Genomic DNA, 22,723 nt, shown 5'->3' with positions numbered 1-22,723 from the left:
CACCGAGCTGTAACACCTGGCATTTCTGGGTTGCAATGGGAACATGTTTTAGGTCTTGAAAAGTTGGTGGGTGGCAGAGAATGAGAACTCTTCACTTTCTGTGAACTTAAGTCATCTATGAATTCCAGGCACTGGTTTGCACAGCAGCTTGACTGAGCTAGGGGATTACTTATTTCCTTGTTGGATATCCACAGTGCCTAAGAGTAATAGAATTATTATTGAGTTTTCATTGTGCCAATCATATCATAATGTCTTGAGGACTGTCTCCATTGAATTCATGGTCACTGGGTGGTCTGTAACTGCCAGAGCTGCTTTCATCAAAGCAAACAGCCGGACTGAATCAGACAAATGGTCTAAGCCAAGATAGCATTTACAGTTATACTCAATAGTAGGTGCTGTGTGAATATTTCTGATGGGTAAATATATGTGCTGGTAATCACCTGCAGTGTTCTTCCAGCTACCAGGTTTTTGTAGCTCAAGGACTTCCTAACCCCCAGTAGCATTACAGGATTAATTATTTTCCATGCACTTATCTACTTGCTACATTTCCAAGTGCATTTGATGTTTGGTTTTGTTTTTTTTTAAAAAGGGTCTGTGATATGCACAAGAAGTTCTGGAAGTTAACTGTGCTTGATGAGAAGAATCATCCTCTGTTACAATTTCGTAATCAACAGGTTACTAATTGCCTGCTTATGTCCTCTGCCACTTTTAGTAGAGACCACAAACAACTGTATGAAAGTCACTTTTGGCAAGATATATGAGAAAAGCATATGCTAGATTTTCTGAAAAATGTTAAGCTTAGCATAACTCTTATTTCATCATTTCCTTCTTCTTTGTCCTTGCCCTGATGTCTTTGTCTGTCTGTTACACCACTTCTTGCTTCATTTTCCCTAAACTTCTCACCTATTTTTGTATTGCTTATCTTTGTCTTTTGTAAAGCAGGTGCCATGTGAACATGCAGCTAAGCTGCCATTTACTCATTTCAACCAGTATTTATATTTCTGGGGATTTCTTGTAATGGAAGAACTCATGGAGGCAATTGAAAACAATGAGTAAGCAGTAGATGTGGTAATCCTGTAAGGACTGTCATTTAGGACAGGATGTGTATATAGTCTCATTGCCATTTTATCAGTTCATGTCAAAGATCTGCAATATGCATTTGGTTTTGGCACAGAAGGCAAAACATTAGATAGGCTTAGAAATCCATCTGTCTTTTATGATAGCCATTGAATTTAACAGTGACAATTATAGAGGAACCAGTAAAGACCCCCTTGGAATATCTGAGAGGAAAATATTAAGTCCTTCAACACTGTACTATACTTTTGCAGAACACTGTGCCTGTATGCAGGATTAATTGGTGTAATTCTGCTGTAAATGTGTGTCTTGTTCCTTGGTGTAAAGTCCAGGCTGTAATGGAAGCATGTAGGCCTTTGTTCTCGTGTGATTGCTTGTGTCCACTTTCTGCTGAAAATATTACTGATCTACAGTTGAGTGTATTCTCTCTGCCCATGCTGTATTCTGTGAGCTTCTGTAGCCCTGTTTCAATAAGCTGGGTTAACTTGAACAGCTAGCATAGCATGGTGGTCAGCTTTTGTCAGACTACTGTGTTCTGACCGAAGGAGGCTAGAAGGGGTTCAGACAAGTAGTTCAACTGGTTTAGGGGGAACCCTAATATGAAGAGAAGGGAGAAGGTCCACACATCTAGGGCTATAATTTCAGCCTCCAGAAAATGTGAGAACCTCCTCTTGTTTCTTCATAAGTCAAAGCTATAAAATACTTAGTTATTGCCACCAAACATAATGCATAATAGAAGATGAGAAAGTTGAGCTTTTTATTACCATTGCACATTGGAATGGGCCCTCAGGCCTCTCACCAGAAACTTGTTTTCTAGAAAACATGTAAAGCAGGATCCTGAATGTCCTGGCCATTGGGTATCTCAGTTGTTGAGATGATTTAGCTGATGTTCTTTCAACTGAGGAGTCACTCAGAAATTTCACAGGCATTAACCTTTCAGGAAATTGACATGTTTGTGAATCCTTACCATCAAGGTAAAAATTTCTAAATAGCTATGCTGTCTGTATGTGTCTGGGCCATGAGATTTTTTTTGTTAGTCTTGTCTTCCATTTATTGTCTGATACTCAGATTTTCACTACACTAACTACTAACTCATCTGACAGCCATTTTAATCACCATCTTATCTGTACTCTGTACAGATAAAAAAACAGAGCTGGGGTACTGTCTTCTGGCTTGCATCTCTAGCAGGGTGCAAATGAAATAGCTTAATATGTTAATAGTTGTTTGAGTGCATGGGTGCTTTTTTTTGAGAGGCGGAATAGCACTCTCTGACCCATTGACTGTGTAAAATAATCAGATCATTAGGAAATGTTGGCTGTAGTTTCTGATACATTCAGGTCTGTGGCTTTTTGGGTTTTCATAGTTTCCTAAGACTGTGTTGGTTTTGAAAATAACTTGAAGATAACAAACTAAACTTTGTCACAAAACTCTTAAACAAAATCTGATGCTGTGTTCAGGCCATGAATAATTTTTAAGAGGTTTCTACATGTTGTCTTCTTCATGGAAAGTTTCAGTTGTTTGTGAGGGTATTCAGCCCCATCCTTAATTTATCTTGTCTGAGAATGACAGCTGTTTAAAAATACCAAAGAGCTACTGCAAGATTAATAGGCCTTATTCAGCTCTCAGTTTGTTGCAGTTTAACCCCAGTTGGCAGCTGAGCACCATGCAGCCTCTCACTCCTCCCCAGCTAGATGGAAGAAAGAATCACAAAGGGTAAAAGTGAGTAAACTTGTGAGTTGAGATGGAGACAATAGGTAAAGCAAAAGCTGTATATGCAAGCAAGGCAGAATAATGGGTTCATTCACTGCAGGCAGGTGTCCACCCATCTCCAGGAAAGCTGGGCTCCATTATGTGTAATGGTTACTTGGAAAGACAAATGGCATAACTTCAAACATCTCTGCTTTTGTTCTTCTTCCCCCAGCTTTATATGCTGAGCATGGTGTCATATGGCATGAAACATCCCTTTGGTCATTTGGGGTCAGCTGTCCCGGCTGTGTCCCCTCCCAGCTTTTGCATCCCCAGCCTTCTTGCTGGCAGGGCACTGACAAGGAGGGAAGGCCTTTATGCTGTCTAAGCACTGCTCAGCGATAACTAAAACATCCCTGTGTTGTCAATACTGTTTTAGCCACAAATCCTAACCATGGAACTATACAAGCCATTATGAAGAAAATCTAACACTGTCCTAACCAAAACCAGTCCTAACCAAAACCAGTACAGAGGTGAAAGGGCATTTTGAAGGAAAGACATTCTACCTGTAAATCATCTACAAAACTAAACTTTGTGTCCACTGTTCTTAAAACCAGAACTTGATATTTATAATAAAGATGATTTTATTGCATCTTTATAAAACAAATAACACACAGAGGTGAATTGAGAAGCACAAACTACATTCCATTCTGCATCTGTGGTAGTGTGTGGTCCCCACTATGTCCTAACATCAGATCTATCAAAATGTAAGTGGCTTACTGCTTGAAGTTGAGTAGCAGCAAAACTGGTTTGGAATAAGTATCTGTAATGTTGTAAAGAAGAATTGCTTTTGCTGATGAAACTTTGAATTGCTTTGAACCTCGCAGGGAAGTCAAGCGTTTCTGTGCTCTGCTGTTATAGCTGAAGTACAAGATCTTGAACTTGCAGCTTTATGCAGCACTACCTGGAGAGACAGACTGTTTCTTCTGGAATATGCTACTTCTGCAATCATGTAAAATTATTGACTATCACATGTGACACATTCTATCTGTACTGTCATTTGTAGAATAATGAAGTATGTCAGGTGGTGAGGTTTCTTAAATTTCCTATTTAATTTAATCTAAATTAGTTGCAAGTATTGTGATACAACTTAAGGAACATGCTTCACAGAGTGAACAAATACACCTTATTACGGCGGAACACTCTGTTTACTGTGTGATCATTTTGACATTGGTTTAGTATGAGAAGTGTACATCTGACTAGTGGATTGGTTCTTTGTAAGGTTATAAGCTCTGCTACCTACATCCAGTGCCTGAGTGCGTCAGCTTTGACTTTCTCTGAAGGCTCCAGGGCGAAATCCAATAAGCAGTTTGAGAGGCTGCTCCTTCCGTTGTTCATCACTTTGGTTTGCTTATTGCTTTCCCCACGCTATATGTGGGCTTTTCAGAGAGTGGCAGCCTTTTGCAAAGGGAAGGTGATAAAACCTCTTCCGTTATTTTGATGGAGCAGTTCCTTGTTGCAACCATAATCTGGTTTAGAGGAATGTGAATTGTCTGGTATTCTTGTATAATGTTTGCTCTCATTTTCCTTCTGTCTTCAGCAGGGAAAAAACTTTTAAGCAGATTTAAAGAGTCTTGATTTCATGTGGCCTCTGAAAAACTATTTTGTACTCTGTCTGAATTTGTATTGTAGGATTTTTACTGTTTCTTGCTTGATTCCTCTGTACCACAATTTCAGGTGATTGAGGTCTGGATAGATGTGGGGGCCAGGATCTTGCTTTGTGCTGCCTGAAGTAAATCAGTAATGCTGTACTCCATGTCAGGACATACATTATTGTTGGAGGGCCATCCGTGAGGAAGGCCTTTCTCTTAGAACTGTTGCTTCTGCTACATTTATTAATATGAAAATACAATCTGGACAGACTTTTTCAGTAGCTTTTTAGTATTTTTCAGTCTTTTTAAAAAAATCTGTTGTAGCCTGTGACATTTGGTGAAGTGTGGTGTGAAATACTTACTGGTTTGAGTTCTAGTTCTGAATTTATGACAACTCTGTGCAAAAACTAGGAAGCAAGTAGTGACACAGCTTACAGATGCTCATTTTAAAGTGCATGAATAAATTAATAAATATGCTGTTGTTGAAAACTCCTTAGCTAGCTGTCTAGGATGAAGTTGTAAGAAGTGAGTCTTGGAAATTTTCTAGTACTATGGCATAGTTGATACTTACTGAACAAGGATTTTCTAACTGAAGCATGTGTCTTCAGTTAGGGGTGTGGTGTGTTTATTGTATGAGTAAGCTATACATTTGGTAGCCCAGCTTCAATATTGCTTTAATTTTCCTGAGTGTCTTCAAGTATTTCTCTTGTTCACAGGACAAACTCTAGTCTTCAGTCAGTTAAAATAAGTGTATCTATGTCAAGCCTAACTGTAGTACAATACACTGTGACCCTCTGTGGCAGTGATCCCCAAATTTAACCTGTTGCAAAGTTATCAAAATTTCTTGTGGCTGCATGCAGTTTTGAATTGCTTGGATGGCATTAATGCATTCTTTTGATCTTTGAAAAATTGGTTTAGAGCACCTGGAGGCTTCTTCATTAATAATTTTCTATGTACAGATCTGAATTTAAACCCATGCCTTTCCAAAAGGAACTTAATCAAATTACATTCAGCAACACTAATAAACTTATTCTGGATATTTATGTAGCAGCTTTTGTTTCATATTAATTAAACCTGAGGAAATGGTTGACTTCTTTTTCTCTCTGACAAAGAAATGAAAAGAGCTGTTGCCTAGCTCATATCCTTTGTTCATTGTTACCATGCTAGGAGTAGGAAATGGAAATAGCTGACAGAGTTTCCTTTTGGTACATCTTGCCTTGTTTCTTTGCAATGAAAGAATGTTTGTTGCAGTAATTCTTATATACTGACACATGGCAACTGATTTGCTGATTTCACTGTTCTTTTTTTAAACAGTCAAGTCCTTCATCTCCAGAGCCAGCAAGTCTTCCTGCAGAAGACCTCAGCACAAACTCCAATGGTCCAAAGCCAGCAGAAATCATGCTAGATGATGACAGAGAAGACCTCTTTGCTGGTAATTGCTATTTTCTTCTAACGTGTCTGCATAAACTTTTTTGCTCTTGGACTGAAAGAAATGCGCTTTCCTGGAAAGGAGGGTAAAAACCTTTTAAGCAGTTTGATAGACAGTTTTTTTCCTGTGGTAATTCATGATATTATTTACGTTTGTTTACTAAATACAAATTTCTCAGTGGTGTGTACTATCAGTGCTTAGTGTGGCAGCGTTAGCCCATTAGTAACATATTCTGCTGATAGTAATAATAGTATTTATCATTAGGTAATTAGCAATATTCAAATCTGTTTGTGTGTAAAAACTTAAGTTGCCTCCTTGTTTTCTACTTAATAACCGTGTATAAGCTGTCCCAGTCTTTCTTCTATTTATAAAGAATGATAGGTCAGATTTTATTGCAAGCTAGAGGGTATTTCCTTTTTGTAAGTCTCTCTTGTTATTATGGAAAGGTAACAGACTGGAATACAGGAAGAGTCCTGTGATTTCGCTAGTGCATGATTCTGTCTCTGGTACTTTACAGTACTGCACGTTTTGGAGAAAGATGTGTGAAAGTTCTGATAATCAGTCAATAGACAACACATTTCTAATGCTTGATTAATCAGTCACTACTTTGGTGTTGGTTTTTGACTATCCTAACATGGTTTATGGTTGCTGTCAGTTACAGGTGTAGGAGCATTAACTATTCAAGAAAGGACGTGTAGTATTATGTACATGGCAACACTGTTCTGAATGCTGCTTCTCAGTACTAATGCTTTTCCTATTACTACATATTGAGTGAGTCAGTTGGCAGTCTGTATTGAATGCAGTCCTCCTCTCATCTTCATTGATTCCCTGGTGTGATTATTCAAAAGGAAATTTTATAGCCTTTAGTTCTGGACCATTTTGTATACATACCTGTATATACATGTACTCATTACCTTCATTTCGAATTTACTAAATTTCTATTTGCATATATTTGAAATTATATTTGTTCATGACACTGTTAGAATTTATTGACTCGTTTACTAACTCTCTGAAAAGGTTTTAAGAGAAAAAAATAATAAAGAATAGAGGGGTAACCTTACTTTTTTTGTATTTGTATAATATTAGCTGATCTTATGAGTTAGAAAGACGAGCAGTGATTTAGCAATGAAGCTTTCTAGTACTAGTGATTTGGTTATTTAGCTTCAGTGTATAAAGCCTGTTTTTTATAACCATAGAGCCATCTGGAATGGATATTTTAGGAAAGCCACTTCTTCTTTGGATAATATTATGAACAAAAGTGTCTGGAGTAAATATTGAGGGGAACCATACAGAAGGAACAAATGTTAGCAACCAGATTGTTTCAACTGAAATGAATGCCGTGAGGAAAACACACAGAACTGATTGAATGAGTTTGAGTTTTGCTATGGAAGATTGTCCTGGTTTTGGTTAAAACACGGCCAATTCTCTGTTAGTGAATTTTCCTTTCAGCTAAGTTCCTCTAAGTGACCGCATTTTTCTGAAGTTGTCTGCGTGTTTTTCAGACAGTGTCCACTCCAGAGCTGGTAATACCCAGTGTTTATAGTTTTGATGAGCTAAAGGTAGGGATGGTGTGCAGGAAAGGCCCGTGATTATGCTTATTGCTATAGCAGCCAAGATCAGTGATAGACCTCCTATGTCCTGCAAGTGAAGGGTCGTAAAACAGTCATACTTGCAGGGAAGGGGCAGACATGACAGGTGGTACAAATTGACCAATGTGATGTTCCATGCCACACGGTTGTGCATACACAGTTTAAAGTTCAGGGGTTGCGAGGGTCTCACTCTCTTGGTCCATGGTCGGCTTCTGATGAGAACCCTGCCCGTTGCCCTATCCGCGATCCTGATCCTGGTTCCAGTTTCCACATTCATGATCCAATTCCCATCTACCATTGGAACCAGTCCAGGACTTTCAGGTGTCTCCCTGCAGCCGCTGGCCCAATGCCAGCCCCACCCCCTCACTGCAGGATCAGCTGGCAGATTCCATGTTAGTTTTGTATATTTTGCGTTATTCCCCTTGTTATTAGTATTATTAGTAAAGCTGTTTTAATTTTCCAACTTGTAACTCTGCCTCCTCCTCCTTTTCCCTTTTCATTGTTGGGGAGTGTGGGAGTAAAAAGAGAGCATCTGCCACTCTTCATTGTTGCCCTGCAATAAATGGTGACAAAGATGTTTTCTTAAATGCATGTAGCATTGAACTGAAAGCATCTAACATACTGCATGTCTAACACAACTAAGACTGGTCTTTAAAAGGTCAATTTATACACAGTCTGAGGCTAGTACAAACTCTCACACAGGGAAAAAAGCAAGAGTGATTTATGGAACGTAAGACAGAATATGACATCTTTCATAGTAGCCTGTTCTAAATAGGAAGTTTGCATGATACACTTGTACCCTAGTGATGAACTTCTGTCTTTGTATTGCTGCCAGCAGAGACATTCTCAAAAACAACATCTGATTTGTGTTCCAGTGCTGTGCTCTCACAAGTGTAACTGTTTTTTACTTTCTTAGGACTATTTTGCTAGACAATTTTGTTAATTCATCTGATTAACTTTCTGGTACTGATTTTCAATGAATAGAAACAATGTGAGAAGGCAACATGAAATATCTATTTTCTTACTTCCAACATGGCTGCATAAGCCTGGGTTTCTATGAAAGCAGGACTTAATTTAAAAGTGAGTGTGATGGGCTTTTTTTCTTCAACGTGTTGAAATCCCAAAGAAACCTATCTTGGTCCAGCTTACAGAAACGTTTAACTGGAGAGGAAGAGAATGAAGTTCCACAGCTTTGTAACTTACATTCTTCCTTCATATTGAATTATTAGACGCTATAAAATCCAGGTAAAGGAAGTCCTATGGGTAGCTCTTGAAAGGAGGGACTCTGACACTTTGGGGGCATAAAGCTATTTTAGTTTTGCAGATTTATTTGTAAACAATGTGATAGTATACCTCTCTAGCTATTGTAGGCTTGATAGATCGTTTTCATATTCCATATAACCTAGTAGTAAGTGAGGTGAGGGAAAACAAATTTTATTTCCTGTACTGTTTTAATGTAGTTTTTAATGTAGTTCAGAACTTATGATTTTGTTTTGTTTTGTTTTTAGGCTTTTTTGACTGTACTTAAGATGTCTTTGCTGTTGTGTTTCTGCAGCAGCTACAGGATAGTATTTGCAATAAAATGTTTTAGATATTCATTACCTTGTCTCTGGTGACTCGTAAGTGCTTTGGATGAACTATTAAAACTGGATTTCAAAGGTGAAAGTAAATAAGTTTTCCAGCTGTCATTAGAGACCAGTAAATTTTGCTGCTGCATTCATTAGTATTGTGGTTCTTTGTTCTGTAAGAAACCAAACTGTCTTGCTAAACATACTTAAGCACTTTCACCCTTAGAATAAAAGTCAGTGTGTTGATTATTTGGCCAAAAAGAATTACTTTACTTTACCTTGAAGAGTTCTTACCTGTGGAGACCATAATGGTCTGTGCTCTAAATCAGGTAATATGAAGAGTATCTTGAGGGGCCTTGGGGTATGTCCTAAAACCTGTCTGCCAATAAGCTTCTACGGTGGAGTGAATACCTATATATTGGATCAGTCTGCCAAAACGTTGGCATAAGGTTCTGTATATAGCTGCAGAAATGTGCCATGGACTGGCTGTGCAGGACACAGCTGTCTGTGCCTTCTACCTCTAGTGCTTATAGATCATGAGCAGGGCTCTGAAGTTACATCAGTGCTCTGTCACCATTTTCCAAAAATGGAAAATTGAAATTTTTCTTCTCCCTTAGTCTGGTAAACGATTGTTATGTTCTCTTCTTTTTCTTTTTTTTTTTTTTTTCTTTTTACCCCAGCTCTGAAAGGTGTTTGGGAATGGGTCATTTGCAAGTATCTAGCTACCATGTCCTGGGGGAAAGTCAGTGTGTTGGGGGCAGTAATGTTTGGGTTTTTTGGATATTTATTTTTCTTCAGGTCATGATAGACTTGTCTTAGGCTTTTTTCCTGGGAGTTGATACAGAAAAGGAGATGCTAATTCTGTGGACCAAGCAAGACATGTACTTTAAGCCCAGCTGAACAGCAGAAGTTTCTAGCTGATGGTGTCTATCAGGCTCTTACCATGTGTGTCTGATCAGAAGAGTTCAGTGCAGATGCTTTACTGCTTTTAAGAAGCTGCTTGTTCAGTACTAGGTCTCTTCCGCAAGAAACAAGTGCACGAAAGCACGTGAACCTACAGTTTTAAAATCAGGCAGCCTTGCTAGTGGATGACTGCTCTGTTAAAATTATTTCTGTTCTCATTAAGGTTATTCTTAGTACTTTTGGTATAACAGTGAGGGTTATGGTCTATGACTTAACTGTAGTAGTCCTTGCAATCAGTTTAGTTAGGATATCTGCCTCTGATGTACCAATACACCTGGAGAAGCCTTTTTTTAATAACTTGTCCTCTGTTCTGGACAAGAGTTTCTCCTTCAGTTTACTTACATGTTTATGTGATCACCTGAGTAAATTTACAAAGATTATATGCCAATTTAAATGCTTGAGCCATGACAGATTTTTAGAGGTGTGACCAGTAAAAATAACATAGCCGAAGTGAGCTGCTAGTGAGGAATTGCAAACCTGTGCTTTCTAAGATGATTTTTCACAAATACTGGTGGTGAAAAGTAAAGAAACGAGCTGTCCAATGCTGAGATTGAGCGCCAACCTTGAGTTCTGATAAATTTTGGTGTAGTTGGCTGTAGAATGTTTATTAAGCATAAATAGTTGTTCTCTGTAGCAGGGTGAGATGGTTTTGTGTTCTTTTGGAGCTAAGCATCTTGACAGTGACCCATAACTGTTTATGCGTTGAAAATTAGGTATTTATGTGTAGAAGTCTTAAAGCGTTAGATTACTGGGAGTGCTTAATATGTGCTGATAACTGCCATGGCTCATGTGAGTGTTAGATTTCAGTGCTTTTCTCCTGAAAGTCAGGCAGAGCAGTTGCCTCTTTTTATGCAAGAAAAGCTTATGCATATGAGAACTTCTAGGAAAGCAAGACATCTAAATTTCATTTTTCATGTAATACTAATTCATAATATTAAAAAAGGCAAACGCCCAAAAAACACAGAAGCGCAGCCTAATACCTAAGTTTTCAGGGTGAATCTAATATGAATAAATCAAGCAAATATTTCTGAAAGTGTAATACTTTCTACTCTGAAACCTACCAAATTTGTCTTTCCCTGAACACAAACAAAACACAAAATGAACAAACAAAAAATCCCACAAAACAGACAAACAAACAGAACCCCACAAACAGAAGGATTGTTAGGGGAACCTTTTAATCTAGACCATGTCATCTGGTTTCTCAAAGTGAAAGCATGAATGTAGAAACATAAATGCCAGAGTTCATCAGAACAAATCTATTACTTGAGAAATAGATCTTCAGCTTATATAGTGCTCCAAGACTGCTTTCCTGAAATTAGCTAGAAAGAGCCTCCTGCTACACAGAGCAAATGTTTGGTTTTTTTTTCTTTCAGAATCTTTTAATACTTGTGTTTTAAACAAAAAGTACAACAACCTTATCTCTGTCCTGCTCTCCCTCTCACCTCACCCCCTTCTTCTGTCTTTTCCATTTCACTCTTATGGTTTTACGTAATGCCTGGGATGCATGCACACTTGGGGATGAGATGTAACAGGAGGGAAGATGGCATAAATACTCCTTTCTTCTTCATAAAAGAACTGACTTGCTACTATCAAACAAACACATACTTTTTGTTTTATAGTAGAAAAAGAGGACTAGTCGGCAACACCTTTAAAAATTTGTTCATGTCCAATCAAACCAGAGTTACACAGCTTTAGAAATGCTGGTCTGGATGAGGTCTAATGTTGCTGGTCTTGCTGGAAGGAAGCCTTTACAACTGCTTGTTCCTTCCGCTTTCTCTTTTCCAGAAATAGTGCCCCAGCTTAGCAGTAGCTTCAGCTATGTGCTGAACCGTAACAGGGGGGTAACCATTGTTGGAGTTCATGTGATACACAGCCTAGATCAGTTCATGATACTAATGGGGGTGTGGACACAAGTCTGAAGAAGAGGAGTCCCGGGCAGGAGTGTGTTTCTGTTTCATCTGATTGCAGTTCTGGTTTGTTACATTGAATTCACACCTTTTTTGTGAAGTCAGACGTTTATAGTAACAGGCATATTTTCTCAGCTGATGTGAGAAGTTGTATGTTTTGGATTGTTTCATGACTTGTTTTGTAAGTCTGTCTAAAATTTGAAGGTACAGAGAAGGACTTACTGGATATTAAGGGTTTGTTTCTCAAACACACATGCTTGAATATAGCAGATGATGGAAACAGGAAGTGAAATGGCTTTCTTTTATTTTTTATGTTTTGTATTATATATATTGCGTATATAGCATGTTGTATAGGAACATATAATTTTTTTCTGTTAAATGCTTCTGTGAAATTGTCATTTATGTAATGTATAACATGTAACGTGTTGAATGCTGTTAGCCACCAAAGGAGAGAACTACCTCTATTCCGTGTTTAAATGTTGTTCTGTCAATCTTAAAGCGTTTTTTGGAACTGCCTCAGCATGACTTCCCACCTGATCTGCGGGTTTGAATTAAATGCAGCATCCTTCCTGAGGCATTTGAGGGCAGGAAGCACCAGCAGGATTCTTCAGAAAGATTTAGCAGTAACAATAAAGCAATGGTAGGAAAATATTTTCAAATAAAACTTTTAGATAATCTCTTTTCATACTAAAAATGGAGAATATAAAAAGGTGTTTGCTTTTGAGTTTGAAAATACTGTGGAAATCTGTGATTTGAAATTAGTAAGAGCACTGCCAACAGGTTGAGGGAAGTGATCATTCCCCTCTTCTTAGCTGTTGGTGAGGCCACACCTGGAGTGCTGAGTCCAGGTCTGAGCTACCCAATATAAGAGAGACATGGACACACTGGAATGAGTCTAGTGCAGGGCCATGAATATGATTAGGGACATTAAGTGTGTGACGTATGCACAGAGACTGAGAGCACTGGGGCTGTCAAGCCTGGAGATGACCTGGCTCAGGTGAGAATCTTATAATGTGTGTAAATAACTAATGGGAGTAAAGAGAGAACTAGACTTGTCAGTGGTGCCCACTGGCAGGACAAGAGGCGGTGGGCACAAACTGAAATACAGGCAATAGGTGAGAAAAAATGAAGATGTTTTTGGCTGTGTGTGTTTGTTCGTTTTTTAAATAGTGAAGGTGGTCAAGCACTGGCACATGTTGTCTAAGGAGGAGGTGGATTCTCCATTCCTGTAGATGCTCAAAACCCATCTGGATGTGGTCCTCAGCAGTGTCCTGTAGCTGACCCTGCTTGAGCAAAGGGGTTAGACTAGGTGATCTGCAGAGGTCCTTTCCAAGCTTAGCAATTCTGTGATATACTCCAAAACAAAGTAGTGACAGCAAATGTCAGCCTCAAGCCAGAATGAACATTTGCTTCAAACCAGGCTAAGGCATAGTGACCTTGAAGTTGTATTTTTTTAAATTTATTTAGAGCCTCAGTATCAAACAAAATTTAGGCACACAGTCATTTGCATCCCTGAAATTCCTAGGTGTGGTTTTGTTCATTTATGAAAAAAAGTGTTAGAGAAGAATGGGAAACAAATTGACTAACAGACTATCTCTTTAAGTGGCAACAGGGATAAAGCTGAATGATTTTGATACATAGGTTATGAAAGATCATTATTACTTTTTGCAGTAATAAATGATATGGTTTATTGGATGATATTTTCCAGTTTTTAAGTTGCTAGCAGATCCTATGCATGACAAAAAAAAGATTTTTTTTATTATCATTATTTTTACTCACAGTTTAACTATTATATTTCACAATTCTAAAGTAGATCTTACTTATAAAACTCTTAACTGTTCCGAATATATTATATTTTATGTTCAGTAAGGAGTATATTATATGCACCAGGCTTTAAAACGTTTGGAGGAAAGATGGCGTGTTTTCTTTTGAAAACAGAGTGGTTCATGTAGACAGAAGTTGCAAGCACAGCTCTTTTCCAAATTGCACAGTAAACCTTTTTGGTAACTTTATATAACTCAGAGTGGATCTGGTTTACTGCCTTTTTTTCCTTCTTCTTGCACGGATGCTAGTTTGTAACAAGAGTTGGGATCAGTTGGGAAGTCAATTGTGGTATCAAATCACTGTTCCGTGGTCAATGTTATCTTTTAAGGAACTAGAATCTGTGAAAATGCAGTTAGTGAGAACCACAGCATTAGTTATTTAAACTAGAACAGGAACTTCTCTATGCCCAGGAAGTGGTCAAAACCAGTTAGTAGAGGAAAGTATGTGGAACTTGTAGAGTAGAGATTTACCTCCTCTTTAAAGATAGATGACTTGTCTACAGCCTGAGGAACGTATTCCTTTTCTAGTGAATTGTTTTAAGCCCCAAAGAGACTGAAGATAGAGACTGAAGTTAGTCATACTAGTCAGAATGTCTCATCTGCTAATATTTCTATTTTACAGGTTGTAGGATTTTGGCAGGGGAGGGGGTGTATTATTGTTGTGTAACTTTGTTTAACACATAGTTTGGTCTGTTCAGTTATCAGCCTATACAACTATATTTGCTGTTGTTCAGAGTGCAAACACTAAAATTTGTTCAGGTGCTGAAAAAGAGCTGCTTATGTGGTTAAAAAAATCATTAGCTTTCACAACATTTCATGCAGCCTTATCATTTGTAACTACTTTAAAAGACTTTTTACCTAACAGTATACTAAAAAAAAAAAAAAAAAATTTAATCTTACTTTAACCCATTATACACTAGAAGCTCGAATACCACATCTAATTGTAGCTACATATTGAAATAAATTATCTGGCACAAATGGATACTATTTATAGATAAACTTATTAAACTTGTGTATTGTTATGCTTTAGTGTGCATTTTTGTTATCTTTGTGATCTTTGTTATCTTTGCAGTTCTTTGCTAACTCAAACTGTTTATCTAGAAGCAACAGAAGAAGTTTCATTGGACAGTCCAGAGAGGGATCCAATACTTTCGCCAGAACCTACTCCTGCAATCACTCCTGTAACACCTACTACACTAATAGCTCCCAGAATGGAATCGAAAAGCATAACAGCTCCGGTGATTTTTGATCGATCCAGAGAAGAGGTACACAGTAAACTTGTAAATTATGAAAATAACCTTCTTTTTATTTTCAAGTTTTTTCTTCGTTTAAAATGACAATTCTTACATGTTGTGTTATGGGATCATCCTTTTCTAAGAAGAGATATGTAAAAGAAAACTTATTCTGTTTATTTTGCATACAAAGTTTAGTATGAATTTGACCTACGAAAATACCATAACAATCCATTACTTAGGTGAGTATGTTGGAGATCTGTAGTGTTAGAAGTAAGACGCTCCATTCCTTCAGAACAGATATTGTTAAAGTGTATGTAGAAGTAAGCTGTGAACTTGATACCGGAGAAATATTAATGCTGTATGTTAGGAAATAGACTCCCTTAGCTTAACTCCTACTAGCATGTTACAGGTTTCAACTTGTATTTCTGAAGCTATTTTTAATGGGGAAATGGAGAAAGCAGTTGTTAGCATTATCCTGCATGCTAAGAAGCAGAAGAGGCTAATGGTAGTTTTAGCATAGCTGTTTAGATTTTGTGTTCCCTTCAAAGCCTGGGCATTGCCAAATGCTATTCATTCTGCAGTGTTCTCTTAATAGACAGTGCCTCTGCTATATGAGTTTGCAAACAAAACTTACTGGTGACTCAGTGATGGTTGCTTTTCCCGATACCACAAGATGGCATTTTATTCTGATTTTCCACCCTTCAGCCCTGATACACTGTCTGTTTTGCCATGGTGTTTCTTAAGATCTCTTTGTCAAACTTAACGTATATTGTATGAAAGATTACGAAATTCTGCATTATTAGAGTTCAGGCAAGTGTCAAAAAATTTTCTATCTGTTACTTTTCCAAAGCTCTTCTGCTACAAATACCATTAATAAAAAGGAATATCTGTCATTTAATTAGGGGCATGCAGAGATATCACAAATAAGAGTGGTTTTTGAACGATAGTATCTACTGGCATGGGAGGAGATACTATGAACACACCTCTTGGATAAATACGTACTAAAATTTCTGAGGCAAACAAGTCCTGAGAAAGGGCTGCCTTACTAAAAGCTTTTGCAAGAAAGCTTAAAACTAAAATCACAGAATTATTTAGGTTGGAAAATATCTTTAAGATCATTGAGTCAATCTATAAACTTGACACTGCCAAGTCTATCACATCAGCTTTTTTGCAGTGACACTACGTGTTAGAAGTCATGGTTACTTAATGTTAGATGATGGGTCTGGAAGGGCTTTTTTGTTATACAAACTTTCTGACTTTTCCTCCTCATTCCTCTGTACCATTATCCTTTTAACCGTACATAGTATTAATGTACATTACCTTGTTAAATGTGGCATGTCTTTTTCCCAGATTGAAGAGGAAGCAAATGGAGATTTGTTTGATATAGAAATCAATGTATCAGACCCAGAGAAAGTTGGTAAGTTTCTTGAGCCTAGTAAGTCAGATGATAGGCTATTTTATCCCTTGAAGACTATGCTGAGATTTTAGTATGACTTCCTATGCAGTTATCTCTTGGCAGTTTTTAGTATGTAAATGGAAAGCTATTTAATGTGTATTTTGGAGGGGGAAAAAAAAGTAAAAGTGTGTGGAGGGATTAAAATAATTTGCCCTAAAATAATAATCTTAATTTTCTTACAGGGGATGGCATGAATGCTTATATGGCATACAGAGTAACAACAAAGGTAACTGATACAACAAATATTTGCAGATAATTTTGTATTGTAGCTGAGTAGATGGATCAGTAACTCATAACAATTTTTTTTTTAAGACATCACTTTCCATGTTCCACAAAAATGAATTCTCTGTTAAAAGAAGATTCAGTGATTTTCTTGGCTTGCACAGCAAGTTAACAACAAAGTACATGCATATTGGTTACATTGTGCCTCCAGCTCCAGAAAAAAGTATAGTAGGTAAGTGTCGTTCCTGTGAGGTTGAATTTAAGCATGTCATTTAAGCACTGTAATACAAATTAAGTATTGTAATACCTGTTGGACTTGTAAAAGAAATAATTCTCTGCACAAATATTACTTACTGCTTATTAAGTGGTCCAAACTATTAAATATTCTTCCTGTTCTGTGTTTTAAAAAGTTCACACTAAATTGGAAAGATAAGTACTGGCCTCCTCCTAACTCAGACCAGTATTGAAAATAAGAGGAACATTTGTCTTAATACATGGCCTTCTGTTTCTTATCTGTTATTGTTTCTTCACTGTTGCCCTTTAAGAGCTGATTAGTCTATCAAAACAAAGATGTCAAATGAAAGTTTATTTTCTTTAACTTGTGCTGTTATTAGTTGCCTGCGATATACAAAGCTTCATGACTACTCCACCTCTCTAATACTTGTCTGTTTCTTTTAGTCATGGTGAATGCTAAATCTCTGGTTCATTCCTCAGTTCTTATTTGGAAAACATTTCTGAGTGATGTTAGTCTTTGTGAATGCCTTGAAGGATCAGATCCTTTATCCATGAACAAAGCAGCATTCCTCATTCATTGAAGCAACTTCAGTTTTGTGAGCTGCAAGCAGCAGAGATTCAAAATAACTAAACACTTAAAACAGTAAAGCTTGTTCAAGTCTTTTGGCTTACTCATACAAATAAGAGATTTTTCTGTAGAACTCTGATATGTAGGGACTGGCAGGAGGTGTTTTTTCAGTAGTTTAGTCTGTAAAGCTAATCAGAGCAACAGCTTTTCATATAATAGGCAGACTGAGTAGATGTAGGCTGCAGAAAGCTTGGGAAAATCGTGCTTTAACTCTGTGGAAAAGTACTGCATTTTTCAGTCTGTAAAACTGAAAATCTGATCCCAATTTTTGGTAGTTCTTGAAAGTGGTGTATGATTCTGTAGTGACCAATTTTCATATAACAAAAGTTTAATTACAAATGCCAACAGGCCTTATAAAGATGGAGTGAGGTTTCTAGTAATTTCCTTTGGATGATATAACATTTAAGACACCCATGACAGTGTGCAAGTATATGGAAATTTAGTATTTGCATCGCAGTCAAATTCATCTAAGACAAAGCTTGGACTGGATTTGAGGTACCACTTGAACAAAACCAGAATAAATATTGATACACCTGGAAGTGTGTAAAATGGTGGGACTTACTGCAGTGTAAGCAAGCGCTTACTGTAACTTCAGATCCTTGTAAAGAGACTGTTGAGCTACAGGTAATTTGGGAAAACTCACAGACTCCCTCAGACATTTTACAAAGAGCCTGAAACTCCCGCTTTAAACTCAGACTTCAGTGCTCAGTGGTGTTTAGTTCTGTCCAAAAATACACAGTCCATACATTTCTAATTCTGGAGAAAAGAAGGGATTCTGGGCTGATTTAAAATGAGGCATCTTAAAGCAGTGAACTAGCAAAATAGTTCAAAATGAGGTGACATATTCTGTTTACATCACACAGGCTTGTTTTTAAAGTCCTAAAATGATGATACATCATACGTTCAGTGTTAAGCAGTGTGTCTTGTACAAAAGTCCTTAGTCTGTTCATTCTGTTACATTATTGATAACACCTGGAGTTTTAAGCTCCAGCTTTACTTTGGTGACAAATGGGAGGGGCTGGCATTCCAGACCTTAGCCACAAATTCAAGTGTTCGATTACTGACTGTGGAACAGCCGGAGAAGACGAAGTCAGTGGTGAGCTGGAGTTGGACATTCATCCAAACTGCCTCACTGCTTATATATGTGTGTTGAAAAATCATGTTTTCTGTTTTTAAGAAAATAACCTATTAAGTCATGGGTCCTTTCCTGGGAAGGGTTAGAGTGCACGGGCTACAGGAGCTGCCTTTTACGTATGCATTTAAATAGGCTTATGTTAGCAGGGAAAGAAACCTGACATGGTATCTAGACAAAACTGTCAGTATCACAAGTTAGGAATTCTTTTTATTCATCATTTGATTACATATTTAGTTTTTTCCCTATGAACTTCTGTTGCTATCAAATGTGAAAGATTTTTTGTGTTAAACTGCAGGATTTCATGCTTTTTTCAGTGAAATATTAACAAATGGTAATATATTAATGCAAAAAGATGAGATGTGAATTATCTCACCTTTGTTTGGATGGTTTAATCCTTGTACTTAAAGACATATTTGATTTTGCAGATGAATTTGTGGATTTATGGTTACATTGCACTGTGTAGTATTCCTCTGAAAAAACACCAATTGGATTTATTTTCATCATGTTACAGAGAAGGGAAAAACTAAAGCTTCACTGAGAGGTTAAGGGTCACTCCTTGTTCCTGTAAGAATGCTGTTTGTCTTCTCCATTGGTTACTGTATGAAACTTCTAAAGCCAGAAGGGAAACTGGGTGAAGAACAACTGTGGTAATGGTAGACCTGGCAGGTCACAGAGTACATATTCAGAATCTCAGACTTAGATCTTTTAACTGGAGAAGCACAGAACTAACAGAGCAGTAATACACTGCAGGTAGAAATAAGATGTTTGGTGTGTACCATAATATACCTCTCATGTTTTACGAAATAAGAATAATTACGAATGTTTGGTGTTTCATGGTAGTTCTGATAGGACTCGAGTTCCTAAACTCCCTCTGAGTTTGTGTCTTTAGCATGTAAAATATTGATCTCAGTCTGTCAGTTTTAGAGTTCTTCTGTCACTGAGGCTGAATGTATTTCCTATACTGCAATACATCAATAACTGGCTCCCTTGTCATAGCTTTTTGGACACTCTTGATTTGAGCAGATTGAAGAGATGTAAACCTGAATACATTTTATTCTGCTAATTTTATTCTCCATTCAGTCTGTAGTTGTTCACATGCTTCAGAATTTTCAGAGTTAATTTGCCTTAGTTGACTAAAAAACTCTTAGTTTTAGAACTTAAAAAGAATAGAATGAAAATATTGGTAATAAGCTTACCATTTAATAAGCTTATAACCTAAGATGTATTTTCCTATTCTGCTTTACTTGGGTAACTGTTTCCTTCTTCTGAACACAAGTGACCAGTAAGACTCCAATCACCATTTGCATTGTATTAATAAATGCAAATTAAACAAGTTTTGTATAACTTCTAATCACAATATATTACAGGAAATTGCATATTTCATGGAGCTGCTCCAACAAAACCATGCAGCATAGAGTGGTGATGTTTTTTTCTGTTCCTATGTAGTGTTTTTCATTGTGATTTGAATTAAATACATAAATGTAGGTGAGCTTTATCTTCTGATCACATCAGTTATGTTAATGATTTCTTTATGATGAAGTAGAAACAATATGATGCCATTTTCTTCAAAGGCATGACCAAGGTTAAAGTAGGCAAGGAAGATTCTTCATCTACTGAATTTGTAGAGAAAAGAAGAGCAGCTCTAGAAAGGTAATGTATATATTTAACTAAAACTTGTTTAACCTCAGAATTGTTTGTAATATATACCATGTGGGCTCTGTAATTGGGGTCTTGGCCATCTGTACTTAGATTCTGAAGAAAGTATGCAGCTGCTGAATTTTTATGTAGAAATGGAGTAATTCCCATCAGTAATGTGAAATGTAGCCTTATTCATAGAGAGAATTATAGCTGTTTTCAAACTGGCTGATGCTTAAAACCTAGATTGCAGTGATTCAGTAACTAAAATTTTCTATATGAGATAACTTAGACATTTTGTGTTTGAGGAATTAAGGCACTTCAGCAGTATATCTGTTCCATAGAAAATCAACCGTTTGGCAGAGAGGAGTAAAAGAGACCTTCAGTCACTTGACAGTGAAAAGACTCACAGAACATTGATGTGACTAGCTGAATTTTAACATCAGAGATGTTGGATCTCTGTCACCCAGCACTGATGTACAACTAATATTGTTCAACTATCTTTCCCGTGGAAATGTACTGTCACTGATATACTGCATCATTTTTCCCTGTTGACATGTCTAGTAAAGCCTTTAGAAAGTAACTAGCAGAACTTCCACATTTTGGTGTGATTTTGTAATATGCCCATTGCTGTGATGCAGTTGCATCGTAACACATACACAATATACCATACAACAGTTTCACTTAAACTAGAGAACTAACAAAAGTCCAAATTTTTAGATGGTATGTTGAAAGATCTAACAGATAATGTATAAAGTTCTTGAACCTCTGGAGTTCCAGAGCCAATCTTACACAAAAGATACCTCTTCAGAATCCCATTGCTAGTATTTTTCCATTTCCTAAGTAAGAGGAGAACATCTGAAATGATACTGAACCTCAAAATACTGATAGGTTGTTCTGCCATAGTTATCTGTTTCTGAAAATTGACATATAGGTTCACATTTGCCACTTAGAATTACACCCAGAAGTTACTGAAGTTATTTTGTCACTTGGAGTGGAACTGTGAAACATGTTCCGGTTATAGAACAAGTCTGTTGCTTAAAGAGAAATGCCCTGAGATAGGAAGACTTATAATAACAACTGGGATTAGATTAATTGGTCTCAGGTAACTAATCAGGTGCTTCCACACAACTTTAAGTCTTAGGAATAGAGATGACTAATTTCCCTCTTGTTTGCTTACCTGAATAACAGAAGTAGGATTAGAAGAAGTTCAGTTCACAAGCTTGTGTGCTTGCTTTAAATGCTGGTTTTGTTTGTTTTGTTTGTTTGTTTGTGTGTTAAAGGAGTTACACGAGTGTATCACTTCTGGTGGATGTTGAGCACTACTTCCATACTGGGGAATGGTCTCCCCAGGACATTTGCTGGTGTTGGGAAGGCTTCACAGTTGATTCTATTTTTTTTTCTTTTTATGAATATCTTATCTGACAAGGACTAGCATTTTCAGCATGCCAACTTTAGCTGTCTTTTCAGAATCAAAAAGTTACCTACCTTCCAAGGTGTTCAAATGATATTTAGGAGCAGTGGTTCTGTTGCTCTTGCCTAAGCCTGCTGAAAAGATATTAACATTCCACAGAAAGCCATACCAAAGAAATCTGCTTTTCTGAACCGAGAACTACAGAGGAAGTGGGAAGGAGAGCAATGTACCTTGTTAGTTGAATTCACTAAAACTTAAGCCCTGGAATAGTGAATTTACATACTGGAAGTCTGCCTGGCAAAATGTCCTCAAGCACATGGCCGGTTGTCTCCAGGAAAAATGTTAGAAGTCTCCCTCAGAGTAAAGATTATTCTCTAGCAGCAGATTTCTAGAGAAGAATCTCTTTATCTGCTTGCCACATTAACTTGTACTTGCTACTGAGTATACAACAAGCAAGGAAGAGTTGAACTATCTAAGGTATAAAATAGTTTTACTGCAACCCTTAGCTTCTTCAGGAATTAAAATAAGGATCTAGTGGCCATACCTGATGGAGGATGGAAAAAATACATTATTTTTACCATATCAGCATACTCAGACTTCCATTTAGAAGTCACAACTCACACGCTGGTTTCTAGGACAGTTTCTAGGCAAACTGTGAACACAGCTCTGGTACTTTGCAGCTGAGGCTGGAGCAAAACTGAAGCTTTGCAAAAGGTAGAGCGTGCTGTTGATAGTGTTATCTCTCTGCATCTTAATTAGCAATATCACATACTTTCCTATGTTCCTGTCATCTTTTGAGGTACTAGATTTCTATAAAGTATTCATTTAAACATTGGACACATTCTACCAATACATAATGCTAAAATTAGTTATGACAAACTTGCAGCCGTCTTTAGCAGAAAACAAACTTCCAGTGGTTTTTAGAGGAAGAATACTGTTAAAATTTCTTTCTTCAACCCATATTTGTTTAATCAGCAGTTTTTAGATCTAAGCAGAAACACAAAAAATTACAGGTCCCACCTTAAGCAGTTTCTGGTGCAAATAAATTATGTTAGAAACTACTGCCTGCACTT

The 22,723-nt window shown here is 37.2% G+C and overlaps 1 protein-coding gene across 3 annotated transcripts in view; it reads left to right on the top strand.

The window, feature by feature from the left end:
* SNX2 (sorting nexin 2) overlaps window positions 1-22,723 on the top strand; it is a 34,975-nt gene that overhangs the window by 2,590 nt on the left and 9,662 nt on the right. For 2 of the 3 annotated variants that reach the window (XM_065045309.1, XM_065045308.1), the window contains exons 2-7: window positions 5,727-5,844; window positions 14,793-14,956; window positions 16,277-16,343; window positions 16,565-16,608; window positions 16,695-16,836; window positions 20,173-20,251. In XM_065045309.1, coding sequence (XP_064901381.1) covers window positions 5,727-5,844; window positions 14,793-14,956; window positions 16,277-16,343; window positions 16,565-16,608; window positions 16,695-16,836; window positions 20,173-20,251 — 614 coding nt within the window. Of the gene's footprint in view, window positions 1-5,726; window positions 5,845-14,763; window positions 14,957-16,276; window positions 16,344-16,564; window positions 16,609-16,694; window positions 16,837-20,172; window positions 20,252-22,723 lie in introns of all 3 variants that reach the window. The other variant, XM_065045310.1, reaches the window with a different exon arrangement.

The sequence above is a fragment of the Columba livia genome, chromosome Z, assembly GCF_036013475.1.
Source record: "Columba livia isolate bColLiv1 breed racing homer chromosome Z, bColLiv1.pat.W.v2, whole genome shotgun sequence".
NCBI lineage: Eukaryota > Metazoa > Chordata > Aves > Columbiformes > Columbidae > Columba > Columba livia.
The sequence above is the reverse complement of the archived record's forward strand: the minus strand, read 5'-3'. Positions and strand labels throughout refer to the sequence as shown.